Source organism: Cyclopterus lumpus, chromosome 1 (assembly GCF_009769545.1).
Source record: "Cyclopterus lumpus isolate fCycLum1 chromosome 1, fCycLum1.pri, whole genome shotgun sequence".
Taxonomy (NCBI): Eukaryota; Metazoa; Chordata; class Actinopteri; order Perciformes; family Cyclopteridae; genus Cyclopterus; species Cyclopterus lumpus.
Window position 1 is genome coordinate 6,059,648 of NC_046966.1, and position 15,220 is coordinate 6,074,867.

A 15,220-nucleotide genomic window follows, 5' to 3' on the forward strand; every position below is an offset into this window, starting at 1 on the left:
CTTAGATCTGAACAATGTTGAAGGTGTTTCTTGGACATATCACAGCAGTGACAGTGTTCTAGATATTACATTGTTGTAGATTTGAATGTATTGTGCATAATATGGAGGCCATTTCTCACACTTTCAGTTCTTAAACTGGAATAGCTGAGCACGATAAAATCTCTTCCTCTAGCAGCATTAGAGCTGAAACAGGCGGTGGATTGATAAACAGAAAATGAAATGGCAACTCATTTGATAATTGATTAGTCATAAAGTCATGTTTATGCATTGTGTTTTCGGGATGTCCGTACATTCTCGTGAACGTGACATTTCGGAAATGCTCAAAGGATCACCGTGACCTCACAAAACGAGTTTGTGGCCATAGCTCATGATTTCATATGCTAATTATGACAATTCCACACAAATAATAATAATAATATAAATAATGATGATGATAATGCTAATACATTTATGTTGTATCGTGCTTTAAAAGGTACTCAAGCACATCTGGTAAAAACAAAATGTCTTGGAGGATAAAATAATAAAGATATTTGTACAGGCACACAACCTCACGGCGCTAATTCTAGTTTAAACCAAAATGCCAAAAATGTATTTTATATATATATATAAAATGATTCATCCACCTGGTTATTGCAGGTATACCCATACATCCATTAATAGCCTATAGAAGTCCTAGAGTAAACTTAAGAGACTCTACTTGTTGATGAACTGAAACGTGTTAAACAAACATCTCTCTCTGCAGTTAATGGAGGCCCTGAAGGAGCAGGAGGAAATCAACATACGCCTGCGACAGTACATGGACAAAATCATCCTGTCCATCCTGGACCACAACCCCTCCATCCTGGAGATCAAGGGCGAATAGCAGTGACTCAACTGGAATGAGAATCGTTCCCGATCTCGGGGGGCCGGGGATCATTCCAGTTGTTTGAGCCGAACCTGCGACCCGAGTCAGGAACCTGTGCAGGAGAGCAGAGGGAACCAGAGCCAGTCCGAGGCAACTGGAACTATGAATACACGCGCGTCGCCACCTGCTGTCGGCGGTGGGAAGAGGACCTCTAGAACTAAAGGGAGTTTTCCTGTCTCAACCAGGGATCGCTCCCTGACTGCAGGTCCATACTACTGGGACTCTTCTACCCTGCTCTGTTTTTTTTATCCGCTGTCTTATGCTGTGAACTGTAGTTGCTGTCAACAACTTCTGATCTCATGTGATTTCTCCGCTGGAATACCCCGCGCTAAACACACTCTGAGGATGTGACATGCCACGATGTAGTGCGCTGGACACGTGTACCTTGGCATAACAACTGGAACAATGTAACCAGCCTGTATCCTGGTGTAATATTAGCCGTCTTATCCACAGGCGGCTAATATATTTGATATGATGTTTTCGGGAAATGCAGTGAAACCAGAACACTCAAGAGGCTTGACGGCAGACCAGTCCAGTGTCGCCTGATCGGTAAACGGCCTCCTCTCTTCACGTAGGCGTTCTCTGGAGAATGCATGTTGACATTTTGATTCGGACCGGCGCGTTCTTAGAGAGGATAGAGAAAAGTGTCAAAGGTGGTCAGAGAGGGGAAACAATGAGAGCCCCTACGACTACAAGGGAAGCAGAAGACGTGGGGCGTCGGATGGCGGGCAAAGCGAAAAGAGGGTTTAAGTGAAGTCGGCGATGGTTGAGAGAAGGTGAATTGTTTTGATTTAATTCTTGAGAACGTGTCTTCCAGCGAGCGTGCGGTGTCAATCAGTCCGATAGTGAATCACCGTGAAGTGGCCCTTAGTCGGTTCAGATGAGCGTCACTTTAAGCAGAAGCTGCTACCGAGGAGTGTCTTTAAGATGTGACTTCCATTGCTGCCGTTTGCCAGCAGTGCTTTGGCTTGGGGGGGAAAAAAAAGAAAAGGAAGTACGAGCAGTTGCTAGCAGGAGATCCGATGACGCTGCACAGAAATGTATGGATATGAATGTAGTGTGGTGACTGGTGGCCAGTGTCACGTGGGTCACCGAGCCAACTCTGGATGCTCAGTGAAATCAACTCAGATATTGTACGTGAGCAGCACAGGAGACTCACTTTGTGGTACAACAAAACAAACAAACAAACTGGAATTGGCGATGTCATTGAGGCCTACGGGTTGCAGATCGTTTTTAAAAGCCCCCCTGAAACCCTCTTAATACTGTAAATATCATGAATGTACAACTGGATATTTCCCCTCTCTGTCAAGGCCGAAAAATAGCCTTTTGACTCTGAATCGCTGTAATTGTCGTACGGTACGTTGGACCACACACGTACAGTATTCGGTACTGTAATGAAGAGGGCGTTGTTCAGGGGAAAGGAAACGATTACATTCTGCTGTATTACGTAATTACTCCAAACTTAAGTTTTGCTTCCTTGCACAAAAAAAAACAAACAACTACTTTGTTTCTGTTTGCATGGTTCACCTTTTTTTTCTTCTGTCTGTGCCTTTTTTTTTTTTTTAAGGACATTTTTTTTCAAGACGACGTCGCTATAGATTCACATAGTTTTCCGAGGGTACGTTCTATGTCTACGTCCGACATATTTCCTTGACTTGTAAATGTTGTAATTATATAGTGATACTTTGTATTCATGTGCCACTCACCACTCTTTTTTCAGATTGATACTACAAAAACTATTTTCTACAGTTTTATCAAGAAGGAACCGGCAAGTTGCGTTTAGGTTTCCTATTAGAAAAGCGGTGTAGCACAATGTTTTGTGTGGCACGCAGGCCAGGTTAGCGTTTTGGGAATATTTTGTCAATGTGATGATTTTTTATTTTTTATGCAGTCAGGATTTAATGTTTCAGTTCACGGTAAGTCCATTGCTTTTCAATCTGCTTTAAAATTGCTTTTATATGGTTGTAAACTGTCTTCCTAACTTAAACTAAATGGTGAGCATTATGAGCAATATTAACTTATTTACCAATACCTGCTGATTTGTGTCTTGTTTTGCTTCACACCATCTTTGTTCCTCTATAGCTGCTCTAGCTGCTCCAGATGGGAGAAAAAAAGAATACGCAGCACAATAAGCTGTACAATTTGTCACAAACCCATTTTATGTAGCTCTTAAATTTGGAATAATTAGGGCTATCTTATACAATGTAGTCACTATAAACAGCAATAAAAATGGCTTTGGCAGTGAGGCTGTCTCGTGAAATTTCTTGTTTTAAATTACGTTCATGTCTCCTCATTTCCATTTGTGTCATTTCTAAAACAAGAAACCACTTGTTCTATGCTGACCGTGTATGCTGCTGATTGTTTTGTACATCCTGAGCTGTAAATAAAAATATCTCTGCTGGCAGTAAGATAACCCATTCCTATCCAGGCACATCGCTGATCTTAGAATTAACAATCACTGTTTATTGAAAGCCGGTTGCGTCAGAGTTGTGTTCAAACATTCGAAGAAGCAGTGGGGGCTCACACGACTGGAGTTGAACGACATGTTGAGGGAGGGGTGAGTTAATCTTGGTATCTATAGTGTTTGGCCCAAAAAAGATATATGTGAACAGCAGAAAAAAGTATGTACACCAATATTACATCCACTTCATCCATCATTGAAAACATGCAAAGTGCTGCAACAGCCTGCACTGTACTGGGAGGGTTTTCCAGTAGCTCTCAAGTTCACTGTACAGGCCAGTCGAGTTCCTCCACACCAAACCTGGAATCAGGAAAGGGTCTCTTGCCTCAAAGTTGGACCACTGTGTGGGGAATGCATGACTATTACCATAATTTGAGCCTAGCCTAAACTAAGTTTAAATTTGTTATTTGATATCAAACGCTGTTTATTCTACTTTTTTAGTTTGCTTGCTACTTCACACATGATGCTGCTGTAAATGAAAACAAATGCATATATATATATATATATATTATTTCAATAAATATATTTAAATAAATATATATAAATAAATATGTATGTGTATTTATATGTATACATAATATATATATATATATGTATACATATAAATACACATATATAAATGTGTGTGAAATGTACATTTGTTTTCCTTTACAACATCATGTGTGAAGTAGCACGCAAGCTGACATTTTTATATATATTTTAATTAATTCTCCGTGCATTGTGTGAGAAGTTCCTTTCTTTGCCGCAAGGGGTCACTGTTCGATCATTAACGTCCCAGAAATAAGCAAACGACACGAGTACAACTCTCCATCGTCCTCGGCTCAGGATCAAATCAACAAACTGAATAGCCGTTTCGGCCCACATGGGTCGAGGGACTTGATGCTCTAAGCAGACTGTAGGTTGTTATTTTTAAACGTTTTAAAATGTCTACACAAACCCAACTCTGCAAACTATATATAGTTTTTCCTAAGCCACCTACCTGCGTGTCGTCTCCCTCCCCGTCGTCTCCCTCCCCGTCCCAGTCCCACACTACCAGGCGCCAGTAAAGGTAAGGGTAGCTAACTAGGTCATTTAGGTCTACGGCTAGAGGTCAATGGTGGGATTGGGTTACCATTAAAAGATTAATAGGGAGGTTCCCGTGTCTGTATTGTGTTATATGGATGGTTGTTTCCGCCATTCTTCAGACATGTAGGCCGACACGCAACGGGGTCAACCACCAGGCTCAGCTAACGCTAGCTCAGCTAGCCCATGAGGGCCGTTAGCTCGCTACAGGTCGACCGGCGCGAGACAAAGTCACGTGATTAACTCACTAACTAGCTAAACATCGAATGTTTTTATTCTGTCGGGCGTTTGGAAAAGTTCTGAAATAGTTTGACGACCCGTTTAAAACGATGGTGTGAAAATCCAATTCCCGTCTCACGAGCAGCTTGTCGTCGAGTGTATTTGATTGATTTGTATCAAACTGATTTATTTTCAAGGCATCATGAAAGCAAATCCAGCACAGTGAGAGGAACCAGTAGAGAAACAAAAGATACACAAATAAATCGGCTTTATTTAGGATCAAATCGACACCTGTTAGAGGAGGTTCATTTGGGGGGATTAATAAGGTACTCATGCAAGACCTCAAGGTCAGCTGACTACAATTATGTCAATTTATCAACATAAACATACTTTATCATACATAAACTAACACAGACATATGTATATAACGTTATATGTATGTATATATGTGCGTATATATATATGTATGTATATATATATATATATACATTTATATATATATATATATATATACATATATATGTGTATATATATACATATATGTATATATATATATATATGTGTATATATATATGTATACATATATATATATATATGTGTAGAACATTTGCAAAAGCTGTAAAAAATCTAATAAATAAAGGAAACATATTAAAGCCTTGAGGATATTCTTAACGGCAAGACTTCAAAACTTAATGTCTGAGCAGTAATTGATCAGGATTTGCTTCCATAACCCGTGGACGTCCAACATTCATCCTCCCACTTCTCTTCTCTATTGACAAAAGCTGTTCAAGGCCATCCAAAACCTTTTTGGCACAATTGAAGTGCAAATTAGAGTAATTTCAAGTATTTGTAAAGAATGGCATATTGCACATAAGTGCATTTTGCAACATTTTAAAATATAAGAGTGTAAGTCAAAGCTACGGATACTGGTTTTATTATTTTCAGGGGTCATGGGATCACCAAAGTAATTAGGATTCATGCTCTGGAGACCATGAATGTATCGAGTTCCATGGCAATGAATCCAATAGTTACCAAATGTGATATTCTCACAGATATCTAAAATAGTATATATATATATATATATATTTTGCACTTGCGTCAAACGCTTTGTTTATACATCACAGGTGACGTGATGCCTCAGAACGGTTTGAACTATGAGGGTAGAAGAGGAGCAACGCGGCGTCACAGCACTCGTAGAGACAACTATCGGTTCCCGTTCACGGGTTTGTTTAATGGAGCCGTCGCTCACAACGGCTGGCCAGCCGCTGCCACCGAGAGCAAGCCGGCCGGCACGGTGAATGGCGCCGAACCCCCGTGCGTGGTCAACGGTGACGTCAACCACTGGTACCAGGGCAAGAGCGCGAAGGCAGCGCCCCCGAGGACACTCGTGAAACAGGGAGGCAGCGCTTCAGCTGGACGCGTTGCCGCCTCGCCCCGTAATTCTGAACAAATGGCACCACAAATCATCCTGTCGGCGACGGCCAAGAACCAGTGGAGAAGGAGGACATCCAGACGACATGGGAAGAGGTACGCCACCGACCTTTTTGTATTTATCTCACACCTGCCAGTCGAATCTCCCCGGTATAACTTGAAGTAGGGCTGGTGTAAATAATTGGATCAGTTAAAATGGATATGTTTCTGTTCCATCAGACAAGTGATTTAAATATGGTGGTTTTCTACTTACTTAAAGGGACATTTCACCCCAAAATCAGAAACAAACATTTTCCGTATCGGCTGTAGTGCTCTTTATCCATCTAGTTTTGGAGCTATCGTCCGTAGAGATGTCCGCCTTCTCTCCATAATATTCATGAAACTGCTCATAACAAGGTTCGCGGATTATCTTGAGTTTAATTTTTCGATATGTATTGTTTTGCTGCTTTGAGCGCCACAGGCTAAGTGCCATATAGTTTAATTTGTATTTGTATTTGAGAGAATGCAGACATCGCTACGGACGATATCTCCAAAATCCCATTGGTGTCTATAGACATTAGCTTGTTTTTGAGGTGTGTGTGTGTGTGTGTGTGTTTGATACACGTATACACAGCATCAGATAATAAACAATTATATATGTTTTCAATAATTGGCTAATTGGTGTCTTTTTGCAAAGAGGAAATTGTTATGTATTCAATCTTCCAACATTTCTAGAAACACGGCAGCCAGTATAAAGAACCCTCCACTCCCACTGATGCCACCACGAGAGGAGGAGGAGGAGGAAGAGGACTGGGAAAATGAGATCCAGGTCACGCTGGCCGACTCGAAAAATAACGGCATCGAACCCTACGGTAAAGAAAAAACATCTAAATATTACAACGTCTCCCTCTACAGCACTATGTATACCATATGCTGATGTCACAAAATGCCTGTGATGCATACATACACTCGTTAGTGTATGTATACACAATCAGTCACCTGTTATACTGATATGTATTTTTCTTTCCTTCAATAATGACAATGAAACAAAAACATTCTAATCCACCAAATGTCCATTTTAAATAGTTTCGGCCCAAAAAGAAGAAGAATGAAATGATTAAGACTTCTGTTAAGTCGGTGTTCCCACAGTGTTACATGCCCGGGAGAATAATTTTTGAACCATTTTATACCTTTTTTCGAGTCCAGGAAAGTGGAAGTGAGCCCAGATCATCGTTGAACCACAGCGGCATGCATGTGGGATCTAAATATTATGGGTAGCTCCTCTGCAGTCGACCCAGTGGTCAGATTTAAAAGTTTAATTCTGTCATCCAATTCCAGTCGTGCTAACCTTCTATTTCTATTGGGACGTGGCTATTGTAATGGCTTTGCTTTAGCCTGTATGTATTTTAGCTTGCTAGAGGCGGCATTAATGTGCACTTTACACTGAAACAGGGAGTTGTCCCTATTTTGAATGTGCACACATTTCTGAGAAGCTAAGCATCCGGTTATCTCTTCTACGCTTTCTTCTGTTCTTATGGAACTGTTGCTCAGAGGGATCGTTGTCTCTTTGTACCCTTTCGGTTGTCTGTGTGGTTGAACCGTTGAAACGTTTTGGTCTGCCATTTGTAACTAATTTCCCCTGACCGTTTTTCAAGGTTTGTCTCACTAGTTCTACTCACGTTTGACTGGTTTTCTGTGCCCTCCTCCAGGGCCACAGGATGTGATCCATTTTTCTTTGCGGGATCTGACGCTCCAGCAAAGGGACACAGTCGACCTGCCGGTGACCGACGGTTACAGCCCGGCCGTGCACCACCCACGGCCCGTCAGTTGGCGCTGCTACAGCGTCTCCACGGAGCAAGACCAGTACGCAGACGCTGACGAGTAAGCAGACATGCTGCTGCGCCAGAGGATTGGTAGAAATACGTGTTTGCGTGCCGAAAAAGAGAAGCTAAGGAGTTCCACTGTGTATCTAGTTCGCCCGCGTTGGCATTGTACAGATTTGGGGGATCCTGCTTAGAATATTTGTTTGGTCAGCATCTTTCCCATTTTTCCTCATCTAAAACATTAGTGGATGAATATGACATTTTCTCTTAAGTTAGCATCTATGCAAAGCTTCAAAATCAAATTATATTGCTATTTTAGTTTTTTTATTTCTAGCTTTTATTTTATATTTTATATCGCAACGTTAATTTTGTTAACTTTTGTGATCTTAAGGAATGATTTTAGATAAACTGCCAGACGTTGCTGGGGGTCAGCAACATTTAGTGTTGTTTCCTCGTCTTCATTTTTCACTATAATTCTAAGAAAGGAAGCAATGTTTTTTTTTATGTACATGTTTTTCCTGTGTTTTAAAATGCCTTAAGTAGGAACACCGTTCTTATAGTTGGTAATTAATTCTGTTTATCGAATTTGCACGTTCGCAACAAGTACATGAAGCAGCAATTTTAGTTTGGGGACATCCAACTTGACCTGATAATTCTGGTTTGATTATGTAACAACAACAACAAATGGAGAGCTGCCCTTTCAGACTCTAATTTGATGGCAATAAATCAAATTCTCTTCTACTTTTTTTGTGGTCAAACCGTGCATGTTTATATCCACTGGTCACGACGTTGCCCAGTTCAAATCCCACCTCTTCATATTTGATGGGAGATTTGAGAAGCAATGACCACTTTTGGCCACTAGATGGGAGGGCTGCTGTGAGATTAAAGCTTCCTCCAAATGATCCCACACAGCTTCCGGGAGTTCATTGGGTTCATGCCCAAGGATTTGGGAGAGACAAGCACCCACTCGCAGGCACGGTTGTTCAAACCCCCGTTTCTGTTTTCCTTCAGAAGCTGAAGATGGCGTTGCAGGCAACTGTTGCGCGGCTGATTAATGTCATCTAATAGCTTTAAATCATTCATGTCCACAGACGCCATGTCAATAATAGATTGAGGTCATAATCTCCAGTCGTGAGCTCTGATGAGACTTTGTAGTTGGATTCTGAAAAGTAGAGCGCTGGGGTTTATTTAGTATTTTTTTCCTTCAAAAGTATACAGCATCAGATCAGTGAGTATCAAAGAGATGAAGCATTGTTTAATGTTCCCCAGCCATCTATGGGAAGCTCATTGTTGATGTGACTGGAGGAGTGATGATGGGGCGGTGGCGGAGATGATGTCCTACTTTTCTGGCGTTAGCAGACACTTGGGATGGGGAGTGAATGGTCACCGAGCACTTTGCGTTGAAGCCCCGCTGAACTGTTCGATGGGCGGTTTACAAAACGGATGATGGAACGACCGTCCGAGTGTAAACGTCTTTTGTCTGTTTGACGCGTCCGTTTCTCCGAACGCCTTCTTTAATTCACCCCGCCGATGATCCCTCTTTGCGAAGTTGGCTCGCCCTACAGTGAAAACAACGTTTTGTTTGATCTCAGACATTTTAATAAACATTTGTGAGTGTGAAGAACTCGCGCTGTCTCTCTCTCAAAGCCAAAGCCTCGTAGCTGCTTCTTTGGCGCCAAGTGTTCCACCGATGCCGTTTTCACACCCACGGTGAACTGAATACTATTCACTCCAAAAAGTTCCCCTTCAGATTCTGTTCTCGAAACCCATCTGTTATTTATTGTCTTTTGTATTCATTGTCATTGCAGCAGCTCGCATCCTCTCACGTTGAGCTTTTGTGAGAGGATGCTTCACGTTCACGGGTCTCGACTAAAGCGGCATCATTTAAACGAAAAAAACATCTCTCAACTCTCGAATTGCTGCAGTAGATGCCATAGTCTTGCCTTGTGATTTCGTGGGGGCGGCAGCACATTTGCATTGTTCAGAAATGGCGTGTTGTAACCCTGGTGAGTGACGAAGGCCCCTATATGTCTCAATGGACCCGTTTCTCCACATCCTGCGTTCGGACCAGTTCTCAGACTGCTTTCCCTCCCACGTCCACTCTGCAGTTACTGTGAGGGTCAAGTTAAGCGTCTTTGTGTGTGTTTCGATGTATTATTATTATTATGCTTGTTCATAAGCACACGATTAAAAGTATTAGACTTTGGTGATAAGTTACATTTCTCCCCTGCTGAGATGACTTCGGGAGATCAGCTCCAGGCCCTTTTTTTTTTTTTAGTGCCACATTTCTCAGATGTGACTCACCAGCACCAGTTATTTCATCTGGTTCCAGCGGGGCCAGTCATTTAGCATTCAGCGTCTTGATTGATCTGCCAACATAATGGTTTGTTAGCCTGACACAGGAAGACACCCAGGAGAAGGAGGGAGGGGGGGGGGGGGGTGGGAGCTGTGGTCAGTTTAACCTCCGGCAGCTAACCGACGCAAACGCGCTGCGGCGCACTGAGCGGTCATTTGTCAGCGTTCTTTCTCAACCCGCCGTCCTAAATCGCTTCGTCCTTCCTGTGCGTCCACGTGGGAGCTGCAGCCAAACACTCGGCCCTGCTGCACACGTGGTAACTGAAGGTCGACTCTTCTCTTGACGTAAACACGCCGTGTAGGGAGCAAAACCAGCAAGGTCATGTCCAAATAGTATTTTTTATTCATTTTGTTAAGCATCAGTGAGCCACACGCCGGTGCACTCTGACTATGAAGAGTCAGTCTCACATGCGCCGTCCTGCTGCCATTAATGGTCACTAGAGAACCAGATGTGTGTCAGTGCGCCACTTAAAATAGTCCCCAACAAGTGTGCTATTATCTCCTGTTTGAGTAACGTTGCTCAATGCTACAGTGCCCAGCTGTTCACCGATTCAATGGCCGGAGGTAATATGTTTTGCGGACTGTCCTCCCGGTTCATCCTCGTGATATCGCTCAGAAATGCCTGGAGGACGTTTCTGCACATTTGGCACAAACGTTCACTTTGACTCAAGGTTGAACTGATTAGAATTTGGTGGTCAACGCTCACTGGGAGCTCACAAAAAAACATTTTGGTCCATGGGGGTAAGAATTTATATACTGATTAGAACAATTTCAAATGTCTTAATGAAATCTATATGCCCTGTTTTGTAATGTGTGAACAGTTTGAGGTCCGGGAGTCGAAGTAATGTGAGACGTGCTAACACATTGCTGGTTTTGGTCTGTTCCTGGGATTTGTTGACCAAAGGAAAATGTAGAAAATCAATAATAGACATTGTCGAATATTGATCTTCTGTGACTGCAATTCAAACAAGTTATCAGTTTTGAGCTTGGGTCTCCCAAACTGCGTGTTTACAAAGAAAGGGAACCAAGAAGTAACCAAATATTCTACTCATGGCATGTCCTCCTAATCCAAAGGGCTTTATAGATGCAGGGTGCAATTAGAGGGGGGGGGGGGGTCCAATGTTCCTTCACATTCTTCCAAATAAACAGCAAGTAATATGTGATCCTGTCCCCCTTCCTCCTCCTCCTCCTCCTCCTCCTAATGACCCCCATGCAGATCCGGATACTTTGCACACCCAGTTCAGACGAGGCGCTTCGCTCTGTTTCTCCTCCGTGACTCACCTCCAGTCCCGGCTTCCTTTCATCCCGCGTCCGCCCTCGATTGATCTTGTAACAGAACGTTGGCAAGAACTGGAAGATGCCTGCGGCTAGCTAACCAAGGCCAGAGCTAACCAGTGCGAAAACATAAATAAATTGGGTGTTTTGGGATTCTGGTAAACTGGAATAATTATGTGCAGTCCACTCGTGAAAATTGGTAAAAGATGGAAACTACAAGGCCCTCCGGAAGAATTTGCCTCAGTCAGGCTTGATTCATGCCAGTGCGTATTTAATTTGGCAGCGTTAAATTTAATGACTCCCTGGCACTTAAAAAAAAAAAAAAGAAGAAAGAAGTCTCCTGAACCTTCTGGAAATGGTGGATGGTATTTCACGGTTTGTTTTTGAGGATGTGAACACGTTGATTCTCTCTTGAGCTTCCATAAAGCCAATCGTATCGCTCCAGGAGAAGAAGACGGTCCGTGGCTTCCTGTCATTGTGACTTGACCCAGTGGGAAGACAGCCAAGCGTGGAGGGATCTGGGGGGACGGACCATCCAGCAGAAAGGAAAGAAGAGAGCAACGCACATGGCCTGTGGAAATAGCTGGCAGCTGTGCCTGGAAAGGTTGCAGCAGCCTGGTGACACAAGCGCGCTGTTTCTTCACGTTGTGATAAAACCAAAAGTGCTGCAATGCTTCTGCCTTTTCGTCCAAGTAGGTTAGCTCACACGCCGAATCATCTGCAGCCGTTTAAAGACGTTTCCGCTTATTGGTGTTTCATCATTTTTGATCTAGGTGCGCCGTAATTAAGTTTTTCCGCATATTGACTGGGTTTTCTTTTGGGTGGATTGCTGTGAAAGAGGCCGTTGCCACATCTGTCGAGCAGAGGAAGGGCAACAGATTTAGCTGAGTCAGAGTGATTGGAATCAGAGGGCGTCGGGCCTGGAGGGAAATCTTCACCATATGGGGAAACTGGAGCACTGCACCAGTGCTGAACAACCTGGATCTAGTCAGTTCACTTCCGGAGTGTCACTGTATTACTACTCTATATGACATTCTTGTTGTAACACGATGGTTTCAATTAGGGCACAGTTCAGGAAATACATATGTTTAAAACGTATTCCCCCTGACTTGAATTACCGCAGCATATTTTGAGCTGGTTGGTGGATGACAGTCCAGTTTGTGGACACTTAGGATGGGGAGGAGATTGTGCCATCCTGAAATGTTTTGAAACCCATTAACACAGACATTTCCACAGAGAATTAAATGGGAGAAAAGGGAAAAGCCAGGATGATTTTCTTTTCACAAAGTCTGTAGCTTTAGTTTATACATATATATGATATATTAGTTTTTACTCATTTAGACTTGTCCGTGTTCTCATCATGGCCTTCCTTTGCACCACAGGAGCCATGTTATCATTACACAGTTACTTTTGAGATTGAAAGATTCTTCTGGATTTGTTGCTTTAATAGTCATTCACCTCACACCCATCATCTATCAACTCATTATTTATTTTCTAAAATAATCTGACAGGGATTTTCTTCTGTGATCTTTTTTGTTATGGCCTATAACATGTCTATACATAGTGCAAAATGACCATTATCGTTCCCTTACATCCAAATTGACATTGAGACCAACAGTTATTCATTTTGCTGCAAGAAAACCAGCAAATATTAATATTTAAGAACTTCTGGTTTAATTAATCACCTGAGCATCTGTGCTCTGTGTTGAAACTCCTTTAAATGTCAGATTTCCCACTAACATTTTCCATGTTCCATGTTGAGTTGAACCCCCGGAGTGACCTTCCTGTTCACAGCACTATTCCTCTCACGTCCTTCAGGTTTCAGGAGGAGAAGAAGGCGTCTTTTCGACTCTTTGGGCTCGTGAAAGCGCAGTAATTACAGGGTTACCAGTCTCCATGCTTGCAGTACTGCGCCAAGCCCAGACAGAGGCAGTGTTCATCAGCCGTGCAGCTCCTGACCCTCCTGTTGGGATGCTGAGCTCGTAGCCCCGGGCTTGCTGCTACCTCGCCTGGCGGCCCTGCCTACCTGTCCGCCTCCTACCCGCTTACCTATCTATCCGCCTCCCTACCTGTTTGGTAGCCTCTTACTGACAACCTGTCTGTCTTCTTGTCGAACTACTCGCCTGGTTGTCTCAGTGCTGCCTCTCTGGACGCCTCCCGTCCGGTAGCTTTTTAGATTTAATTATTTAATGTTCCTTTTCCTCTTTCGTGTCAGTCTCGTTGCAGTAGCTGCCGGGCTGTCAGCCTTTTCTCCTTAATCGGCCCTCTTTTGTCATTCTGTCTGGCTGTCTGGCTTCCCAGCGGAGGGGTGTCTGGATAGGTGCTGGATAACAAGCACCCCGCAGACCCACCACTCCAATACGAGAACAGAGGCGAGGGAGGGCAAGGGGTTGTGATGGTTGAAAGGAGAGATAAATGGAGGGAGGAAAAAAGAAAGGAGAGGTATAGGGAGGGAAGCGAGTGCAGAGAGAGAGGGTGTGGAGAGAGAAAGGAGTGAGAGGCGGGGAAGGAATGAGTGAAAGTAGATGGATGTGAGACAACGGAAAGGGAGGATGAAGGAGATGGATTGAGCTCCGGGAAAGCAGATCGGAGTGAGTGAAAGACGCACACCCTCAGTCAAGCATGTAGTGTCAGACTGCTGGGGTCTCCACACCGCCATTGGGATGACACCTGCATGTGAATTACAGGCGAGACCGGTCTAGTGTAAAGTGCTGCAGTCAGAGTTACGGATGTGCAACTCATTTGTATAAAACGCAACGTCATGACGCAACGGCCAAACGCTCCGACCCCTATTCATAAATGACTCTCCAGAACCTCGATGGGCATGAAATACCGCTACGCGTTGAATTAGAAATTAATAAATCATTCCATCAAGTGACATACAATTAATTGCAACGCATTTTGATGATGAAATTATTGTTAGTTTAGTGCTACGGTCCAAAAGTTTGGTGAAAGGGACGATGCTTCTTTCTTTCTTTTGCAGGCCGGCCCTGGAAGTCGGCATCGCACTGGTTCCCTCAAGAAAAAAGCCAATCATGGGATTTTGGAGAATATGCGGAAAATAAGTGTTGTTTGTGATGCTTACTTGTCGGAACACCAATATTAGTACTCGACAATACCGATACAGTTCAAACAGTATCCATGAAAACACACTGGTACCCTTTTTTTTAATGTGCATTCCCAAAAAAAATGTCACTTGGTACAAAAGGATTATGTTCTGACGTGTGTTGCATCGTAGAACACACCGTTAAAAACCTCTTGCGTTAACTGTTTCCTGTGTCAGATGCAGCAAACAGACTTTTCAATATACAGTCTATATCTCAGAAGAAGAGAAAACGGGTGGTGTTCTTCATTTAAAAATGTCCGATTCGCATATTTAGCTAAACTCCCTCTGCCTTATAACCACAGTAGAGTAATTGCTCATAGAATAATAGCTATCTGCTGAGCTTGTGAATCTGTGTGTGTGTGTGTGTGTGTGTGTGTGAGGGTGAGGGTGTGTGTGTATATATATATCAGCCTCTGTGTGTCTTTGATCAGCAGGGCTAAACCCAGAATCCTCATTCTCCACATTGCTCCGTGGAGCGATAAGAGGAGTTGATGCTCGCCAGCTTCCACCTCCCACGCCGGCCTCCACAGTACACAAACACACGCGCTCGCTCCGTGCACGCCATGCTTCACCCAGGAATCTGCCCCTTTTCAAAGATGAATTAC

The 15,220-nt window shown here is 43.2% G+C and overlaps 1 protein-coding gene across 8 annotated transcripts in view; it reads left to right on the forward strand.

The window, feature by feature from the left end:
• The window catches only part of rab11fip4b (RAB11 family interacting protein 4 (class II) b), a 39,514-nt gene extending 36,365 nt beyond the window's left edge, over positions 1-3,149 (forward strand). For all 8 annotated transcript variants that reach the window (XM_034531711.1, XM_034531736.1, XM_034531743.1 and 5 more), the window contains one exon: positions 743-3,149. In XM_034531711.1, the coding sequence (XP_034387602.1) occupies positions 743-862 (120 nt within the window). In that variant the 3' untranslated portion in view covers positions 863-3,149. The remainder of the gene's footprint in view (positions 1-742) is intronic.
• Positions 3,150-15,220: the final 12,071 nt, after the last annotated feature.